Source organism: Brassica napus, unplaced genomic scaffold (genome assembly GCF_020379485.1).
Source record: "Brassica napus cultivar Da-Ae unplaced genomic scaffold, Da-Ae ScsIHWf_719;HRSCAF=1042, whole genome shotgun sequence".
NCBI classification, from domain to species: Eukaryota; Viridiplantae; Streptophyta; class Magnoliopsida; order Brassicales; family Brassicaceae; genus Brassica; species Brassica napus.
The window spans coordinates 42,332-62,207 of NW_026016772.1; the positions used below are offsets into that span (position 1 = coordinate 42,332).

The following is a 19,876-nucleotide window of genomic DNA, read 5'->3' on the forward strand; positions in this document are numbered from 1 at the left end:
AACAAAGTGATATCTGAACCTGATAATTTAAACAAACTTCAAACACAAAACTAAATAAAGGGCTTTGTTTTTCGACCCAGAGAGTCCCGTTCAGTTACGATTATATATAGGATTTTTATTAGTCTTCTCAACTCAATATACAAAAAGTCTTTTATATAGTTTTTTTTTTTTTTGGTAAAAAGTCTTTTATATAGTTGAAGCACTTTTCTAATCTACAGTTACCAATCTATTTTATACAAAACTCGCAACATGTAAAACGATGAAGTTATAAATCAGGGAGAAGAGTGTCGGTTCAATATGAACCATCTAACCAACAATTTTTAAAAATCATAGCACACATGAATTATGATATATTTTCAAAAGAAACCAAAAGCCAAAAAAAAAGCTACGCTTGCATGACTCAATATAAATGTATTATTTTTACCCCCACTAAACTTTCACCATACTCCTACTTAATACCTCGATGCATCATCTCCAATTTCACACCATTCCTACTCATAACACAATCAGATCACAATTAACACATTGCGAACCAAACACAAAAAGACATGGCTCTTCTTGCTTTCTTCCTCTTCACCCTCGTCGTCTTTTCAAGTAAGCCATCTTCTCCATCAGAGAATCATATGCATAGTGCACCATGATGCTTACATTTTCGATTCATATTGAACATAATTTTTTTGATTTTACAGGTTCAAGTTGCTCAGCGATTTGGTTCCAACATCCGCACAGGTATATACAGAAAAAAACGATGCTAGAGTTAGCCAGCAGGATTGGTATTAATTATGGTAGACAAGGAAACAACCTACCATCTCCTTACCAATCCATCAATTTCATCAAACTCATCAAAGCCGGTCATGTCAAGCTCTACGACGCCGATCCAGAGAGTCTAACTCTCCTCTCTCAAACCAATCTCTACGTCACCATAGCGGTGCCAAACCACCAGATCACTTCCCTCAGCGCCAACCAAACTACAGCTGACGATTGGGTCAAAACCAATATCCTCCCTTACTACCCACAAACGCAAATAAGATTTGTCCTTGTTGGAAACGAAATCCTCTCCGTCCAAGATAGGAACATAACCGCCAATGTCGTACCGGCAATGAGAAAAATAGTGAACTCTCTCAGAGCCCATGGGATTCACAACATCAAAGTCGGTACACCTTTAGCTATGGATTCTCTTCGATCAACGTTTCCGCCGTCGAACTCAACATTCCGGGAAGATATCGCCTTACCGTTAATGTTACCGTTGCTGAAGTTTCTCAACGGAACAAACTCTTACTTCTTTATCAATCTTCAACCTTACTTCCGCTGGTCAAAAAACCCTAATCACACCACGTTGGATTTCGCTCTGTTTCAAGGAAACTCAACTTATACCGATCCTCATACCGGTTTGGTTTACCATAATCTTGTAGACCAAATGTTGGATTCGGTTATCTTTGCCATGACCAAGCTCGGTTATCCATACATCCGTATCGCAATCTCTGAAACCGGATGGCCTCACTCCGGCGACATCGACGAAACCGGAGCTAACGTTTTCAACGCCGCGACGTATAACCGGAATTTGATCAAGAAAATGACCGCAATTCCACCAATCGGTACACCAGCTAGACCCGGTTCACCTATACCGACATTTGTTTTCTCCTTATTTAACGAAAACAAGAAACCCGGTTCGGGAACACAAAGACATTGGGGAATCTTGCATCCGGACGGTACACCAATCTACGACATTGATTTTACCGGTCAAAAACCCTTAACCGGTTTTAACCCTCTGCCTAAACCGACCAATAACGTTCCTTACAAGGGTCAAGTGTGGTGCGTACTGGTCGAAGGAGCCAACGAGGCTGAGCTTGAGGAAGCTTTGAGGATGGCTTGTGCCCGAAGCAACACGACGTGTGCGGCTTTGGCTCCTGGCAGAGAATGTTACGAGCCGGTCTCTGTTTATTCGCACGCAAGCTACGCGCTTAACTCGTACTGGGCTCAGTTCCGTAGCCAAAACGTCCAATGTTACTTTAATGGATTGGCTCATGAGACCACGACTAACCCTGGTGAGTCATTTATTTATTTTTCTCCAAAATTGGATATAAATAAACCTTTGTATAGTCACGGATCATGTGACAGTGTAAGGGTATTTGTGGAATATATTGTAAATAATAAAGCCTTTTCACAGGAAATGATCGCTGCAAGTTCCCGAGCGTTACTCTGTGAGCAAGAACGCCTGAAAGAGATTTAAGATGATCAAAGCTGGATTATTCGTATTTACTCACTCTAGATTTTCTGGTTTCTGTTTCGTGTGGCTTAATGTTGAGAAAAACATCAAATAACTATTAAATATATAATTTTTTTTTGTTTACAAAACATGAAGATTACATTCTCTAGCAGTTATATGACGAGAAAATTTGCAAAGTGGATCGTGGTCAAGTTGCCAATTTGGGCTTTGGGTCGTGGCGAGTTGTAATTTGCAAAATGGGTCGCGATTCTTTTTGTCTCTGTGTAAGAGTCACTTCACACCCTTTGCGGTTTACAAATTCACTGAAATTTCATTCCCTCGTTAGATGGTCTTTGCACGTGAGTCTCTCTCTCTTCCTGAGATCAATGGCCCAATAACTTGCAGTAATAATCCCCTATATATTATTTGAGAAGCATTGCAACATTTTTTGTAGCCACATGTCATCACTAGAATAATTCTTAGAATCCTTAGAGAAATAGGTTGGTCCATCTAAATATATAATAAACTTTTTATTAAACCATAATAAATACATTATTAATGTATTTCATTATTTCCTTAAATAAGATTACGGAATTGCCTAATATGGCTAAAATATATATGACAATTAATGATTTTGAATAATAAAGATTTGATAAAAATAAGTGTTTATTATAATTATATTTGTTTAATTTTAAACTATTAAAATCAATTAAACAATCATAGTAACCTTATAATAAAAATTTAAAAAATTATTTATATATTATATTTTGAATTTTTAAAAACGAGTATAAATTACTAAAACTGTTAAAAGTTTTACATTCAAATTTTGTTGAAAGATTTCGTTGAAATTGTTCGTTTGGAAATTTCATATATGATTTAAAACTTTTGTTATGACATGATACAAATAATTAAAAAATAATATAAGTTGAAAGTCTCATTTAATAAGTATCAAAAATAAAAGATATATAAATATATGTATCATTTTAAATTAAACTATATGCCATATAAAAATACATAAATATCTTAATTTTGAAATTTACTTTGAACATTATTTTGATAAAAAAATTTGAAAAAATATTGACAACTTAATTTTTTAAAATATTATAAATTACTTAAACCATTAGTCCCACACTGAAAATTTTGTTATCACTAATTTAGACTTTTTGTTATAGCAGATACAAATGATAAAAAAAAATATGAGCAAAAAGCATAATCTAATAAATATTAATATTAAAATATATCATATATATGTTACTATCATTTAAATTTAATTATATATCATATCAAATAGAAAAAATATTTTTTTAATTTATAAAATTTATTTATATGCTCGCACCAATTTAATTATATAAGTAGTAGGTAATGACCTTTTAATTATTCAATATATATTTAATATTTCATAATGTGTTATAAACATACAATATATAAAATAATTTATATATATAATGTTCATCCCGCGCAAGGCGCGGATCTTAACTAGTTATGGAGAAAATTGGGGAAGTTCTAAGACTTCTCGGGGCAAGTTAACACGAAAATTGTAACCTTAAATTGGTTTTCAATTGTAAACAATTCTCTCTAATTTCGCATCAGAACTTAACAAGAGTCCCGATATTGGAATCGCGAAGACTCGATAATGGTTTGTCAATTGCGTAGTCAAACGGCGACGAGAGGGTAACCCGTAGTCAAGCTCGCGTTGCAAAACCCGCAAAACCTGCAATAACTCCCAAACCTCCACATGGATGTGCATGTATAGCTTTCTTCTAATCATCTAATGAAATATAATGTAGGGCTATGCTTCCTTGTTGATTTGGAGAGTTTTCATGGTTACTGTAGGGGCAGGGCCGGCCCTGGGCTAAAGCCCATAAAGCTAAGGCTTTGGGCGCCATAAATAATAGATAATTTAAGGGCACCGAAATTGTAAATGTTGCTTCTAGTCTAGTGGTTGTAGAGTTCTCCCTATGTCCTTCACCTCACAGGTTCTATTTGTGCCCTTTTAGAACTTCTACACTTTTTTTATAGTAACAGCATTTTCCTTTTCTGAAGATAACTACAAAAGAATTCTTCATTCAATGACATGAAATGTTTGGTTACATGTTCCAACGACCCATATGTTATTAGATAAATAATTTAATCAACAAAACTTAATTATATCTTTTATTTTTTTAAAACAATTATTCGTCTCTGCTTCTTTTTTTTTCTGTTTTGCTAGACTACCTTTGTAACCAAAAAAAATATCATAAAAGATAATATTAACTTAAAATATCAGTTGCTCATGTTTCACTCTTCCATTGTGATTAAATTTGAAATATCTCAATGGGAATCTCAATAGGTCTTTTTCTTTATTTCTTTTTTATTCAAGTGTTTGTAATTTTCTTAGAAACTTTTGAATTTTTAAAAAAATCTTAACATCATAGGGTTTCATTATTATGTGAAAACAATAAAATTTGTGAAGTTGATGTTAGCATACTTTATTATATGTTTTATTTATCTATAAATTATATTTTTGTTCTTTTTGAATTTGTAAAAAATGCTGCTGAAATAATATTAAAAATTAACCAAATAATAAAAAACAGACTTGAAATGTTTATTCAAAAATAAGGAAAAAACAGACAATATAAATTAAAAATAATGTTTTAATGTTTTTTTTTGAAAAAAAATTCTAATTTTAACACTATCTAGCATTATTTTAATTATATACATAAAAGTATAATAAATGTAGTTATAATAAAAGGGCAACATTTTTTTGATCCGCTTTAGGCGGCCGACAAGTCCGGACCGGCACTGTGTAGGGGCAGTGTGTGACATGGAGACAAACAAGCTGTGTATGTCATTCGTAGATAAGGGTGTTTTCTATGGCTCTGTCCAACTGTTCATAGGGCACACATCCTATGTTGGGTTTCATATTTTTTGTTTCAAAGTTTCCTTCTTACTCATTGGCCTCTTTTTCTCACAGGGCATTAATGTGATGAACGAGGCCCTTGAAGCGAGTTGTTCAAAAATTCAGATTTCCCTTGCGAGAGCCCATGAAGCTGGGAAGGAAATCACCTGTTTGAAGAGCGAGGCTGAAGCTGAGAAGAATGTGTGCTCTGTTCGTGAGGCTAATATGGCGAAGAAGCATGACTCGAGAAAGGCGGGAGGTGGACTCGATTTGCCAGAACCACTCGGTTCTGATCGCGACAGAGTTGGAAGAGATGATTCGAGTTCAAACAACTTCCGGAGATTTCCACGAGGCAAATTTGCCGTCAGTGCTTTGAAGTTTATGAAGACCACGAGGTTCAAATACAACAAAGAATTAGAAATGTACTATGGTTTTCAAGGCAAGTATGCCTACACGGATACTTTTCTGCCTCAGGTTGAGGGAAGGCTTCAAGAGAGATTGTCCCGATTCGGTTTCTCCCTATTCCGAGGATGTCGTGACTGGAACTCCGCATGAGGAGGGTGAGGTCGATCATCCTCAGGCTATGCCTAGTGACAGCGATCATGGGTTTGCAAACTTGTGCACCGATTTTTATTACTACTTTCATGAAGAGTTTCATATTTGAAGGGAGTATGTTCCCTGTTTAAAATAAATGTGTTTTGAGTTTGCGATGTACTAGCCCTTATTTTTGAATATATCTCTGTTTCAGAGCTTTTCTTTACGAAGAATAAAGCGTCAACGAGGTGGAGAGAGTGTGAGTAAGCTTCTCATTTCTTACGCCCTGGCGGATCGTAATACTCGGAGTTTCATTAAGATAAGAATACTCGAGGGCTAACACTTGCGGAGACTCATAAACGTCTAAGTATTAACGAAGAGACAAATTTTTGTATCTCGTATCAATGATACTATGCATTTGAGAGATGAGAGTGAAGTTAGGGAAAGACCTAGGTTTACTTTCATGTTTTGAGTATGTGGGGTTGACCTCAGCTTACTTAAATTGTTGTGATTTCTTCCTGATTTCATCTGATATTGAAATCTGCAAAAAGTTCTCTGCTTATGTGACTTGCATCGATTGGGAACCAAGCATCTCTCTGAAGACAAATCCCAGACCCGAGACAAGTTCCCAGAAGATACTGACCAAAATTTTGGATTTCTATAACGGGCTTATCCTTGTGTCTGATGTATGAGAACCAATTCTATGACAAGAGCAGGTTACGCTAAGTGTTAGTTTTGAAAACAGTTCTTTTGTCCGTCGGGGCCAGTCGACGAACGTAATGTAAGAGCAAGTACTTGTTTTTTCTAACTTGAGTTAGTTGTTGATTTATTGTCGTGACTGTTTTCAGAAGTTTTTTGAGTCTGAAAGTATACTTTCAAAAGTCTGCGAGGTCTTGCTTATTTTTGAAAATATGTTTTTGCTTAAAGTAAAAGTGATTTTACGTAGTAAGAATATGTTGGGAGACTTTTTCCGCGTTTTGGTCGAAGGTCTTGTTTGACCTTGCGACCGGGAAATGTTTGTTTGTAGCAGTTTTCTCAAAAGTGTTTTTCTTGTTTAGATGTTTTTCTTTTGTATACCGCGTTTCTGTCTGAAACGTTTGCGGGTTTCAGAGATGTTTAGCGTTCAAAATTTGATAAACTTATGATAAGTTGATTTTTTCGTTAACCATTTGGTTGTTAGGACTTATATTTGTTATGAAACTTTTTCGTATGATTTCCTTTTTTGGGTTATATGATGATTGTTTGTTTTTACCAGGGCATTTTTAAGCGAATCGTGGATTGCTGTTTCAGCTGTAAAGTAATTTTACGATATCAGGTGTTTCTATGACAAAAGAGATTGGCACGACGTTTATAAATCATATTGCAATTTTTATTGCCGACATTTTAAAAAAAATATCGAACACAAGAAAATGAATATGTTAAAATGCGGGAATATAAAAAATACGTACCCACTCGCCCCTCCCTTTTAGAGAATGGGGGCAGGTGAATTCGTCCTGCGATGAGTTACCTACATACCCCTTTCGAAGATCAAGCCGTCTCATAGTTCAGTTTGTTGTTGTAAGTGTTTTACTCGCTTGGCACAGTTGCGTTGAATATCTTAGTCGCGATGACCGTTCCTGGACCGATGGATTTTTCCGAGTTGTCTGAAGCGTTGGGCTCAGAAGCTTTCTTGCTTTCTTCGTTTGAAATCATTGCTTCAGTGGAAAATACTTGGTCGTCTATTTCTGAAGCTTCTTCAGTCAAGAGCTGTGTTTTCTTCGTATGCTTGGGTTTTACCATGGAGGTTGTCGTGATTTTCCGCAGCTTATGTCTAGCTAGGAAATAGAGTCGCGACTGTTTTTGGTATCTCAAGATTATAGCAGTTCCGTTGGGAGTTGGGAACTTGATGCATAAGTGATAGGTTGACGGAATGGCCTTCATGGATTTTATCCAAGGCATTCCCATGATTACGTTGAATATAGCTGGGTGGTCTACGACGGAAAAGTTGGCGATCTTTGTAACACCTTTAGCCAGAACATGAAGCTTAATCGATCCAAGAGTGACATTGTGCTGGAGAAACCAATAAGTGGTTTCGGAGTTGGTGTTCGAGCAAATCGAAGTTCATCCTTTGGAGAGTTTCGCGGAAGATAATGTGTGTGGTACTCCTTGTATCTATGAGAATCTTGTAAACTTCGAGATTGCTGATCACGAGCTCGATCACGAGTGGATCGCTATGAGGTTTGTCAATTCTAACGGTTTCATATTCCTCGAATGTGATCATATTGTTTGGGAGGTTGAGAGGTGGAGACCAGTTTGGGCTTTTATCAGCCTTACGCAAATAAGCTTTTATCGATGAAACGGTGTCGTGGCATTACTGCGATCCTCCGATGATCATGTTGACCCACCGGCTTGGTTTCCTTGAGGAACGTTTTCCATTGGTGGCATTTGATCAGGATTTCCTTGGACGGTCCCAAATGAGATCCTTTATACTTGTCACATCAGAGATTTTGCATGCGAGTTGTTTTGCTGTTAGCCTTGCGCCAAGAAATTTTTAGTTTGTGGTGGAGTGGCCTCTGGTTTGGTGGAACTTGCAGAAGGTGTTCTCGTTGTAAGGTATTTTTCGGGTCCATGTATTTCCTGACGTTTTTCCTTGTTCTGATCTGGAATCGATGGCATAGTTATGTGTTCCTTGAACATCTTCACACTCGTGATGGACGTACTTGTCGTTACGAGGAGCCTTTTTAGGAAAGATTTATGTATCCTCAAAACTCTTTCTTAATTGAAATGAAGTCTTACTAGAAAATATATACTACAAGAAATCCAGCAATACACATATACACAAACTTACTAGGTATGAGCATAATCTCAAATTGATGCTTGTTCTATTAACTTAATGTCTTTTGCCACCAAGGTCATCTTCGGCCTGTCTTCATTCCTCTCCTCACAGCATCTAAGTGCCAGGTCGAGACACATTCTCATCTGACCAGGCCTCATGTCGTTCGAACCACCCCTGAACTCAACAGGTTCTCCTCTCTCCTGCAGATCCTTCACATGTTTACTAGTACAAAAACCTCTGATAGGGTTTGACATGCCGTTACAGTCGGCTATAAGTTGCTCAAGAAACATGCTTCCATTTCTTAGAAACCACTTTCTCGCCTTGCCCTTCTCCTTCTTCCTTCTCCAGAATTCCATCGCCGTTGTGAGTGAGAGAGAGACGATCTTACAGTTTCCTTTTTCTTGATGAGATTGTTCAAATGACAAAGGGAAAGTGTTGTGGGAAATAATAAACATATGTTAAAACGAAATATCTAATATTTTATATTTCAGTTATTATTCCTTATGACTCTCAACTTGTGTTCCGACAGCACTTTCCCTTTGAACCATCCTCTTTTTCTCCGAAAGAAGTCATCTCCAGTTAAGTTATTTTTAATTGTACTCATGGTATTGATCATAAGATGAATTGCTTGATAAACAAGACAAAGAAAAAGAACTCAGAAGCAAATCAACCGCTAAGATCGTTTCAAGAGACTGGAAATGTCTCCTTGGAAGATCTCATCGAGCTTTGCAATGACAAATCAAAATCTGCTAACCAGATCATATAATCCACCAACAAACTTCAGCAATCACATGTTTCTCGTGGAGTTTATGTACAAAACAGAAATATGCTCAAAAACCACCTTTGATATATTAGTAAAGATCTGATGACAGAGCGGTTTCAATAAATGGTGAATTACAAGAACTTCCTCAAATTGTAAGGATGTTGTCTTTAGTTTGAGAATATCCGGTTTAGTTTTGTGAGTATGCTGAAGTAAGATGGCAAAAGAGATAGCTATAGCGATTTCTTAGCTCCAAACCGTCTTCTCATGAACTACAACCTTCTGAAATTTTCTTGGATTCAAATGGGAACACTACAAAGCTAAGCGATGTTTATGTGTGTTAAGAATTGAACTGTTTTTGGCGGGTTGAGCCAGGCCCGTGCAGTAGTGCAACGCATGGGCGACTCATGAAGGTTCAGATAGCAAGCTATTTTAGTGGGCTTTCTCCCTTAGAAAAAATAGAGTTAATATCATGTGGACCGATGGCCCACATATCAGATATTAAACTGATAAGAACAGATACTACACTTGATCTTAGCCAAAAGGCCGAGAAAGGTATGATTAGGAAGTGGGGTTAGGCTTTCTTTTTATAGTGTGAAGTATATGACTAATGACTTTCTGTCTTACGATGTGGGACTTTTATAAATATCCTTTTTCTATCTTATGACCAATGTCTCTCTAGTCTACAGGTTATTTTTCAACTGTCGGTTCTTTCCCATTAGTCACAGAAGCTTCACAAACCTAGAAGAACGATGGAAACTTCACAAAAGTTATTCATACGCAGAAACAGATGAACTTGGTTTGTTCAGGAAACTCACGCTGGTTACATTGAGTTCATACAAAAGTATAAAACACTAAAACAGTCAGAAATATTCAAATTTAAGTTCATTCTTCCTCCTCCAATGGTTCTCCATCTTTGTTTTCTACTTTTTGGCGTTTCTGTATCAGACTGTTGTTAAAAGAGTTTATTTCTTCAGACGCTGAATACAGTTTTTCTCTAAGAGCATATTCATTAAAATCCTTACAGCTACATATAATAACTTGAAAAGAGTTTGTTTGTTTTGTTTGTTTCAGAAGTAACAAGAGCTTCACTAAAAATCTCAACATGTTATGCTTCAAATCACTCCCATAGACCACACTTCCCTACGACGATTTATGTCTTACATTTTCTACAACTTCACCTACTTTTCTCATCTTGCTGCTTCACCTTTCTATTGTGTCCCGAACTTAGTGATGCAGACACTTTGTCAATAACAAAGGTAAGAAGAGAATCCAATCAGTCACCTTCACCTCCTCTTTTTGCCTCAGTAAAGAAATGCTTTTGCAGTCTTAAAAATGTTAATGGCAGTCAAATTTGCCTCCTCGTGAAGATATTGTTGAATCTGAAGCCATCAGAGTTTCAGAAAGTCAACGCTTGTCCGAAAATGAAAACCATCTCACATGTTCTGCTTGCTTTTAGAACCCAAAGATAGATGTATGTACCCTCAAAACTCTTTTTTAAACAGAATGAAAGTTTTACTCAGAAAATTAAACCTTACAAAATATTAATGGTCAGAAATGGGAGAGCAATACACAATACACAACCCAACTAGGTATAAGCAATCGCAAATCTTAAATCTGACTATCCTAGAGTGATGCTTGTTCTATAAGCTTAATCTCTTTTGCAACCAAGATCATCTTTGGCCTGTCTTCATTCCTCACCTCGCAGCATCTAAGTGCCAGGTCGAGAAACATATTCATCTGACCAGGCCTCATGTCTTTCGAATCACCCCCGAATTCAACAGGTTCTCCTCTCTCTCGCAGATCCTTCACATAATCAAGAAGCCTAGTACGAAAATCCGAGTCCCCATAAGGATTCCAAAACTGAACACATCTGAATATTCTGTCACTATGCCCGTGGCCAAATAATAAGAATCTACGTATCACATAGTTCCCAACACAATCCCTTGAATCCACGACTTGCCCTCAGGGAGTGTCACGGCGCTAGAGAAATCTGTGAGGCTAGCTTTCCAGTTCTTGTCCAAGAAAACATTAGTTGCCTTGATATCTCTATGTAGAATGATTCTAGAGAAAGCAGTGTGAAGATAAGTTATAGCAGTCACAACCTCCTTTGCAATCTTCAATCGTACATTCCAAGGCAGCAACGGCCCGTCCTCGGAACCAACACTTCCTCGAATGTTCAAAGCTCTATATTCTAGGTCTTCAAAATACCAGCACCGGAAGAGGAAATTCGAGACAAGAACCAATGAGTTCGAGGAAACCACTGTGATTATTACTTACCCTAGCAGACAAGGCAATATCACTGTAAGCTCTCTCTTCTTCTCCAACCACTGGATCTATAAATCTCTTGATCACGTAAGATCTGCCCTCGATGATCCCCTTGTACCAGGTGAAGTATGACGAAATATGCTGGAGAGAACACATGGGATCGAACTGATTCGTGGCTTCGGAAATTTGGTCGGAAGAGAACATTCGGATAGGGTTTGATATGCCGTTACAGTCGGCGATAAGTTGCTCGAGAAACATGCTTCTGTTTTCTAGGAAGCATTTTCTCGCCTTGTCCTTGTCCTTCTCTCTTCTCCAGCATTTCATCGCCGAATGATGACGACTCTGATAACGTTGTGAGGGAGAGAGAGAAGATCGTACAGTTTCCTTTTCTTGACAAGAGAAATAAAGATCAGATGGTTCAAAGGGAAAGTTTTGTCGGAAATATAATAATCAACATATTTTGATAGAATATCGAATTTTATATTCAATTATTCTTCCTTTTGACTCAACTTGTGTTCCGACAACACTTTCCCTTTGAACCATCCTCGTCTTTTCTCCGAAAGAAGTGATCTCCTGTCAAGTTTTTTTTGTACTGAAATCAGAAGATAGATTGCTTGATGAACAAGACAAAGAAGAAGAAAACTCAGAAACAAATCAACGGCTATTGTACCATCTTAGAAAATCTCATCTAACTTTCTCTGCTTACCAAATCATCTTATCATAGTCCACCAACTACTTCAGCTAGAGCGGTCACATGTTTCTCTTGGAGTGTTTATGTACAAAACAGAGGTGTGCTCGAAAACCTGCATGTCCTAATCAAAAGATCCATAAGGAATTTATACACATCTGTTCCGACAGAGCGCTCTCATCAATGGTGAGATAAGAACTTCCTCAAACTGTGAGTATGCTGAACGCGTACATTACAACAGTTCAAGTTTGGGAATGTTACAGCCTTCTCAAGAACTACAACTTCTACAAAGCTAAGTGGGTTTGTCTATCTCTGTCTCACTTCCACACACCAATTGACAAAAGGTATCAGTTAAGAGTTGAACTTTGTTTGGTGGGTTGAGCCAAGCCCGTGCAGTAGTGCAAGGCATGGGAGACTCTTGAAAACTCAGATAGCAAGATATCTTAGTGGACTTACTTCCTTAAAAAATAGAATTAATATCGAGCGGGCCGATGGCCCACATATCAGATATTAAACTGATAAGAACAGATACTACACTTGATCTTAGCCAAAAGGCCGAGAAAGGTATGATTTGGAACAAAGGCTCAGCTTCCTTTTTATATGTGAAGTTTATGACTAATGCATATCTATCTTACCGATGTGGGACGTTAGAAGTATCCTTCTGTAGTGTCCAAGCCATAAGCAAAGAGCCAAAGACGCTAAATACAGTTCTCTTGTGACGATGTTGTTAAATAGAGTTTTATTGCCTCTTAAGACGCTAAATACAGTTTTCTCTAACAACATATTCATTAAAATCCTTACAGCTAATATAATCACTTCTGACAAGACTTGGTTGTTTCAGTAGTAACAAGAGCCTCACCAAAGTCCCAACATGTTTGGCTTCAGATCACTCACATAGACCACACTTCCCTAAGAAGCTCATATCTTACATTCTCTACCACTTCACCTACTTGCTCGTCTTGCTGCTTCACCTTCCCATTGTGTCCTGAATTTAGTGATACATAGACTTTGTCAATAACAAACGTAAGAGGAGAATCCAGCTCATCAAGCTCCTCGTCGCTCGTGTATCCTTTCCTTTGTATCACAGACGCGTTCCTAGACATGTCTCCTCCTACCTCTGAAATTTGCTACATTGGTTGATGTTGGAGGAATGTATGTAACAGGTGGAGCTGCATAAGGGAAGGTAACTCCTGATAACTTCTGATCCGAAATGCTCTGATGAAAACCAAACAACAAAGATTATAGTGTCACCTGTAAGGAATTTATATGTCAAAAAAACTTCCTCAAATTAGTGAATATCAGGTCTTTAGTTTGTGAATATGCAGAACGTATATTTACTATATTCCAAATTTGTGAATGTTTTGTAAATTAAGATTGTGAAATAGATTTCTATAGCGGTTTCTTACCTTCACAACAGCTGTTGCTCGAGCTACAACCTTCAAACAATTTATTGAATTCAAACGGAACTGCAAAGCTAAGTGGATTGTCTATGTGTTTCATACATTTCCCCACAGCGTTTGGCAAGAGCTACTGGGTAAGAGATAAACTGTGATTGGCGCCAGCCCGTGCAGTAGTGCAACGCATGGGCGACTCGCGAAAGCCCAGATACAAGCTATCTTGGTGGACTTTCTCCCTTAATAAATAGAGTTAATATCGAGCGGGCCGATGACCCACATATCAAATATTAAACTGATAAGAACAGATATTAAACTGATAAGAACAGATACTACACTTGATCTTAGCCAAAAGCGGAGAAAGGTATGATTTGGAAGTGACGCTCGACTTTCTTTTTTACCATCTAGCTTATGACCCATGCCTCTCTATCTTACCTATGTGGGAATTAATATCGTTTTCTATCCTATGACCAATGCCTCTCTACTAGTTAATTCATTACTCAAGCAAAAAAATTATATAAAGATATTTTCTAAACTATTTCTAAGATATGAGTGTTTTAAAAAAAATTAACACAATAATAAGTATATATTTTGATAAAAAATATTTGACATATATAAATACTTTGATGTTTGATTTAACTATTTAAAACCATAAATAATAACTTATTATATTAGTTTTAGATTAATAAAACATAAACTAATAAGTATTTATAAGAAGTTTATGCCCGCATATGCGGGCAAAACACCTAGTTCAAATAAAGAAAGTAACTTTTGGAGCTTCAAGGATGCTACTGGATCACAAATATATCACTTACTAAGAAATAAAGGGGTTCATTCAATTAGGAGTTATTAACCTGCAATATTCGAAGCTAACGCAAACTAATAGAAAAGGCCGTATTTAGATGCACTTTAGTGGGGGCGACAAAGTATCAATCCAAGACGTTAATCGAAAAAACGATGAATGGCTAACGAGGTTCAAGTTGTAACACAAGATTCAATCAAAGAAACCCAACTAAACAAAAACCATCAAATCTTTTCACAAGAAACTCTTCTCTGTTTAGTAACCGCCACCATCACCACCACCTGCTCCATAGCTACCTCCACCGTAGCCACCACCACCGTAGCCACCACCACCACCGTAGCCACCACCTCCGCCATACCGGGGAGTACTTGGTCTTTCGTTAGCAACATTCACCCGAATGCTCCGTCCATTCAGATCCTGAAATTACAAAACCAAAAGGCATCAAAGACACAAACAAAAAGGATTTTAAAAGAATGAATACTAACAGAAGACTCAAATACTAACCTTTCCATCCATCTCTGAAATGGCAGTATTAGCAGCGGTCTCATCAGTAAAGTTGACAAATCCAAAACCTCTTGACCTTCCTGTTTCTCTATCAACAATGACTTTAGCTGCACATCAATAAAAACAATCAACTTTTGTTATCACCAAAACCACAATGTCATAAACTCTCATCAATGTAACAAAAGTTTAACTTTAACTTACCATCGACCACTTCACCAAAGTTTGCAAAAGCCTCCCTCAAGGACTGGTCATCAGTTCCCCATGACAGACCTGAAAAAATGAATCAATACCATACATTTTAAAGCACTAAGAAACCCAATCTCTTAAGAAACGAACGCAACATTATTACCTCCAACGAAAAGCTTGGTAGACATGTACCGGAGAGAACCGAGCACAGACGTAACCGGAATATTTCCGGTCTGAGAAACCACACCTTGTCTGAGTAGACCACCGAGACTTTTGCAGAAAGCCATTTCTAGATCAAAACCAACCGTAATAAAAACAATAAGCAACAAGAACAATCATCTGTTTGAATAGATCCTAAACTAGTAGATCTGGATTTAATTTAAACGAAAAACTCTATAATCAAACTCTAAGATACAGATCAAAAGAACTCTAACGCGAACGAAGATCAACAAAAAGAATGGAGAAAATTGATACCTGTTGTGGTTAAAGATTCGAAACTAGGGTTTTGCGAGCCGGGAGGAAAGAGGCAGAGGAGAATAAAACCAAGGAGAAGGGTTTAAGGGGTATATAAAGGTCCTAGCGAAAAGTATCTTATTTTTCTTTTATACATTATTTTCTCACCATCCCTTGTATACTGGACGAAACTAGAATCAAAGTCTAGTAGGCTCTAGCAGGACAAAAAAATTTCCATATGCTCTTTTTTTTTTCGAGTTAATTTTTTATTTAATTAATTATTAAAAAATAATAAAAGACCACAAAACTAAAAACAGTTTAAAGAATTCCAATTTATCCATACAGGCTATCCAACTTGGTATAGTCCACCCGTTAAATCCGAAGTTATTCCTCATTAAATCGACTAAGTACATTCAAAGATTCGGACACATTCATTCAAATTAGCTTGTTTTTTGAATTCACATTTAGATCATATCATCTGACTGTTGTCAACGGACCAAACAAGAACGAAACCGTTGATTTCAAACATGGCGCCACCGAACAAAACTGAGGGTTGGAGAACCCATTCGAATTAGTCTCTGGTTGCCGGAATTTTAGTGAACTGAGGTCGTCTTGTGGCTGCCTATTTTGAAGTTTTGGTGTTGCTTTCTTGTTATTGTTTTTTTTTTGTGTTGGAGATAGCTTAGTTAGAGTCTTATGTTGTTCTAATGGAAGACGTTGTTGTTGTTCTAATACTGTTCTGTTATTTTTTTTTTTCTCACAACGAAGAGGTTTCCAACATAAAAAATACTTGTCTTCATTTTATTTTAATATCATCGAAGTATTTTTTCACATAATGTCAGGGAAACACGATTCCGCTGCGACTGTTTTTCCCAACGTTGAGTTTGTTAAATATTTAAAGACAATTTTAACATGAGCACCAAAAAAATATGTAGAGACGAAGTCTCGTATTTGATAGCGAATAAAATTCGGACTCGAGAGAAACTATAAATGATATTTTTTGTAATAAGCGTGATATATTTACACATACACAATGCCTTTTAGAAGATTTTTTGTAGTTATATCTTACCGTTCATCACATTTTCGTAACCATCAAACCATTCCATCCAATTTGTACATCAAACAGGTAATATTTATATACACACACACGGTACAAACTTAGAAGCATATTTTGTATGTTTTGTACCATTTTGAAACTTGTCACATAACACAATCATATGACACATGCCAACCACATCAATCATTTATCTTGCATATATATGCATTATATTTCACCTTAAACTCATCATAGACCACTGGTTCATACCCACCACCGATGATGGGAGTGCTGGCCTGATTATGGGCACACGTTTCACCAATGAGATTGCTGCTTCATTCAACCGAGCAGCATGACTCGCCACCTTCTGAGAAACAAAAGAAGAAGAATCAGATGGTGTGGATAAAATATTCCAAATTGCGTTCTGAAATAGTCACGACTTCTGTTCTTTATTTGATAAGTGAAAAGATGAGTAGTAAGCTCAAGAAAGAACATGAAAGTCAGCAGCAAAAGACATGACACATATAATCCGCCATATTATTTGCAACCGTAAGCAGCAGGACTCAAATTTAGGTTCTTATTGATGGTTTGTAATACCTCAAGACCGGTTAAGCCTACTATTGTGGTTTAACACACCTTTTATCACGTTCTCATCGATATAATATGTAAAATCCGAAAAAAATAGGATAACTTCCATCTCCGACAAAAAAAAACAAGAAAATGTTACAATGAAGAACCAAAAAGATGAATCAAAAGAAGACAACAAAGTAAGAACTAGTCTAAGGAACTTTCAAAAGAACATGCAAAAGAAAATGTAACCAGTAACCACAGAAAAGAAGCACATAGAAATGGATCACTCAGGTGGCTTTTGAAAGATTATCTCATTACTCTCTCGCCAACTACACTTTTGATTATCCACTCCAATAGAATTTATTAAGAGTTAACCAAGGGGGTTACAAAAACACTTTCTTCATCAACATTTTGTAGTAGAGTCAGGGAAAAAATAGCTGTTGGTGAATACTATGACAATGGGCCACTAGCTGGTTTTAACTAAACAAAACAAACAGTTGTAGCTGGTAATCTGATTTCCCCATCAAATCAACAATTAAATTTTAAGTAAACAAACATCTAATTAAACAGGAACAGAAAAAAAACGGCCTCAAGAAGTAGACAGACTTAAAGAAAATAGACAATCAGAGTTACCTTATCATCAAGGAGGACCTTAAGCTGCAAGGTAGAGCTCTTGCTCTTCTTCATATGATACAACCTGCGCCCTAACATAACAAAACCAACCACTGCTGCTGCCATGGAGAAAGACCAAAGAGGATTAACTCTGAAAACACAATACTTCAAAACGTCAATCGGAATCTTCCACCACACAAACACCCTTTCTTCTCCTCCACCACCAGAAACAGACTTTCCTTGTACTGAAACTGGAGATTCCTCCTCTCTCTCCGTATGTTTATCCAAGTGCTTCTCTTTCGCTGTACTTTTGCTGTATTCCTCTGATTTCTCCAAACCCAACTCGTCGTTGTTCACATCATCGAGCCGATCGCTGCTAGAGTCCGACCACAACTCGCTAAAAAGCTTAGGGCCAAAAGGAGCGTCGGAGGTAGGTTCGATCCAGCCTGGACTACCCGATTGGACAGACCCATCTTCATCAATCGCATCAACGCGACCCACACAGTTTGAGTTTGAGTTTGAGTTTGAGTTCTCGATAGAGAAGTAATCGAAGGTAACCATACCTTGCGTGCCATCTTCAATCTCCTCCAAGCTCTTCGGATTCTCCTCCTCCTCCTCCTCCTGAGTAGTTCCAGAGCTCTCGATCACCACTTCCCAGTCTTCCATGACAGAGTTAGGGTTTGTTTCTTTGGACGAGAGATAAACTAAAAGGTGTGTGCGCGAGAGATCACCGATCAGAGAAACACCACATTCGGTCTTGGCTGATGATGACCTGGCGTCGTGTAATTGGATAAAAGGATAAAATGGGGAAGAGAAGTTTGCTGCGTGTACTGGATTGAGAGTGTATATTATTACGGTGGGGTGAGATGTAGGTTAATAATACCTGCTTTTGCTTGCTTGATTGATTGATCGCTTATGAGATGTGCTGAAGTTGAATAAATTGGAAAGGAGAGGAAATGGCCACGTAGATGGATGCAGATCTTTAACCTAAATAGGAGTCAATAGATCTTGTAGATTTTAAACTAATTTTTGTTTAGTAGATCACCTATCAAATTAATCATCCAGTTACTATGCTACATGTCATCAGGAGCTTATTGGATTAGAAGTTTTACAAATTTAAAAAAAATTGTAACAAACAAAGCACTGATTACTTCTAGGAGAAGCTCTTGTAATAGATGTACTCATCATTTTCCTGAGTTGTCCAGTGTTCCTTTGCGAGGCAAGTAAGGACAGTTCATAAGTTACTTCACCCAGTGAACCCCAGGCTTAGGAAGCTGAGAATCGAAGAACCCAGCTCTAGATTCCAAGAGACTTCCGTGTTTCAGCTTCAAATTAATGGGTGTTTCTCAACGTGCTGGCAAAGAACTCGTGACGCATAGATAGAAAAAGAAGAATGTAACTTCTGTATATTATATTGTCATGAGTTTGTTCTTCATCAAGCATGGATTGCTCTTCTTCCCAAGAGTGATCTTCCTCGTCCATGGTACCTGATATAAAACACACAAAGTAGTTAAGTGCTTATAAGGGGCAGTGGTGGAATTTTTATGCAAACAAAATATCAAAATGCTTTGGACCCACTTTCCTAAAACTATGAGGCAAAAAAAATTTTATTTTTGCTTTTGAATGCGACAATGATATGAACAAAATATATCAAAATGCTATAGAAATATAAAATCAACTAGATGAAGACATGCGCTTTGTACGGGATGAAGACGTGGAATGAATAGTATATATGCAAATTAATTTTACGTATTATTATTTATTTTGTGTTTTTTACACATTATAAAATAATAAAAATATTGAATAACTGAGAAGCGAGTAAATATTATGTGTATAATTAAATTAGAGTAATCACATAAATGAAATAATCCCTTTTGTTCACTTACAATATTTTTATTTATAAATAAATAAAAACAATTATTTTATTTTTATATGTTATATAATCATATTTAAATGATATTGACATAGATATATAGTATTTTAATATGGATATTTATTAATTGAGGCTTCATACTCATATAATTTTATTAACCTTTTTATATTTTTGTAGCAAAAAAATAAACCATTACCCACAAGATTTCTAGTGTGAGTTTTTAATAATTTTAATAATTTATAACTGTTTCTAAAAATTTAATAAAATTTCAAAATAAATATTAAGGTATCAGTACTT

The 19,876-nt window shown here is 36.7% G+C and overlaps 3 protein-coding genes, 2 non-coding genes and 2 pseudogenes across 6 annotated transcripts; 1 reads left to right on the forward strand and 6 right to left on the reverse strand.

Moving 5' to 3' along the window:
- Nucleotides 1-457: 457 nt before the first annotated feature.
- LOC106386213 (probable glucan endo-1,3-beta-glucosidase A6) lies at nt 458-2,547 on the forward strand. Its single transcript, XM_013826092.3, has 3 exons — nt 458-594; nt 690-2,045; nt 2,168-2,547. The coding sequence occupies exons 1-3, from the start codon at nt 549-551 to the stop codon at nt 2,203-2,205; spliced, it is 1,440 nt and encodes a 479-aa protein (XP_013681546.2). The 5' UTR covers nt 458-548; the 3' UTR covers nt 2,206-2,547.
- A 4,359-nt stretch (nt 2,548-6,906) lies between these two features.
- On the reverse strand, nt 6,907-14,294 carry LOC125605191 (annotated as a pseudogene).
- Nucleotides 9,555-9,752, reverse strand: LOC125605195. Its single transcript, XR_007336707.1, has one exon. It is a non-coding gene; the product is annotated as a U2 spliceosomal RNA (small nuclear RNA).
- On the reverse strand, nt 12,522-12,717 carry LOC125605196. The gene has a single exon (XR_007336708.1). It is a non-coding gene; the product is annotated as a U2 spliceosomal RNA (small nuclear RNA).
- On the reverse strand, nt 13,698-13,911 carry LOC125605197 (annotated as a pseudogene).
- Nucleotides 14,295-14,423: 129 nt separating the features above from the next.
- Nucleotides 14,424-15,683, reverse strand: LOC125605193 (glycine-rich RNA-binding protein 2, mitochondrial-like). Its single transcript, XM_048775144.1, has 5 exons — nt 15,510-15,683; nt 15,199-15,324; nt 15,051-15,119; nt 14,850-14,956; nt 14,424-14,762 (listed from the first exon to the last, which is right to left on the reverse strand). The coding sequence occupies exons 2-5, from the start codon at nt 15,320-15,322 to the stop codon at nt 14,601-14,603; spliced, it is 462 nt and encodes a 153-aa protein (XP_048631101.1). The 5' UTR covers nt 15,323-15,324; nt 15,510-15,683; the 3' UTR covers nt 14,424-14,600.
- Nucleotides 15,684-16,568: 885 nt separating this feature from the next.
- LOC125605192 lies at nt 16,569-18,516 on the reverse strand. Of its 2 annotated transcripts, none has more exons than XM_048775143.1 (2): nt 17,728-18,516; nt 16,569-16,888 (listed from the first exon to the last, which is right to left on the reverse strand). In XM_048775143.1, the coding sequence occupies exons 1-2, from the start codon at nt 18,370-18,372 to the stop codon at nt 16,760-16,762; spliced, it is 774 nt and encodes a 257-aa protein (XP_048631100.1). In that variant the 5' UTR covers nt 18,373-18,516; the 3' UTR covers nt 16,569-16,759. The 2 variants fall into 2 exon arrangements, with proteins under 2 accessions (XP_048631100.1, XP_048631099.1); XM_048775142.1 differs by having other exon boundaries at nt 16,569-16,891; nt 17,728-18,489.
- Nucleotides 18,517-19,876: the final 1,360 nt, after the last annotated feature.

Coding starts and splice junctions, on each gene's coding strand:
- LOC106386213 (XM_013826092.3), top strand. CDS start 549: ATGGCTCTTCTTGCTTTCTTCCTCTTCACCCTCGTCGTCTTTTCAA. Junction 595..689: donor CACCCTCGTCGTCTTTTCAA/GTAAGCCATCTT, acceptor TTGATTTTACAG/GTTCAAGTTGCTCAGCGATT. Junction 2,046..2,167: donor TGAGACCACGACTAACCCTG/GTGAGTCATTTA, acceptor GCCTTTTCACAG/GAAATGATCGCTGCAAGTTC.
- LOC125605192 (XM_048775142.1), bottom strand. CDS start 18,372: ATGGAAGACTGGGAAGTGGTGATCGAGAGCTCTGGAACTACTCAGGAG. Junction 16,892..17,727: donor AGGTCCTCCTTGATGATAAG/GTAACTCTGATT, acceptor TTTGTTTCTCAG/AAGGTGGCGAGTCATGCTGC.
- LOC125605193 (XM_048775144.1), bottom strand. CDS start 15,322: ATGGCTTTCTGCAAAAGTCTCGGTGGTCTACTCAGACAAGGTGTGGTT. Junction 15,120..15,198: donor TACCAAGCTTTTCGTTGGAG/GTAATAATGTTG, acceptor TCATTTTTTCAG/GTCTGTCATGGGGAACTGAT. Junction 14,957..15,050: donor CTTTGGTGAAGTGGTCGATG/GTAAGTTAAAGT, acceptor ATTGATGTGCAG/CTAAAGTCATTGTTGATAGA.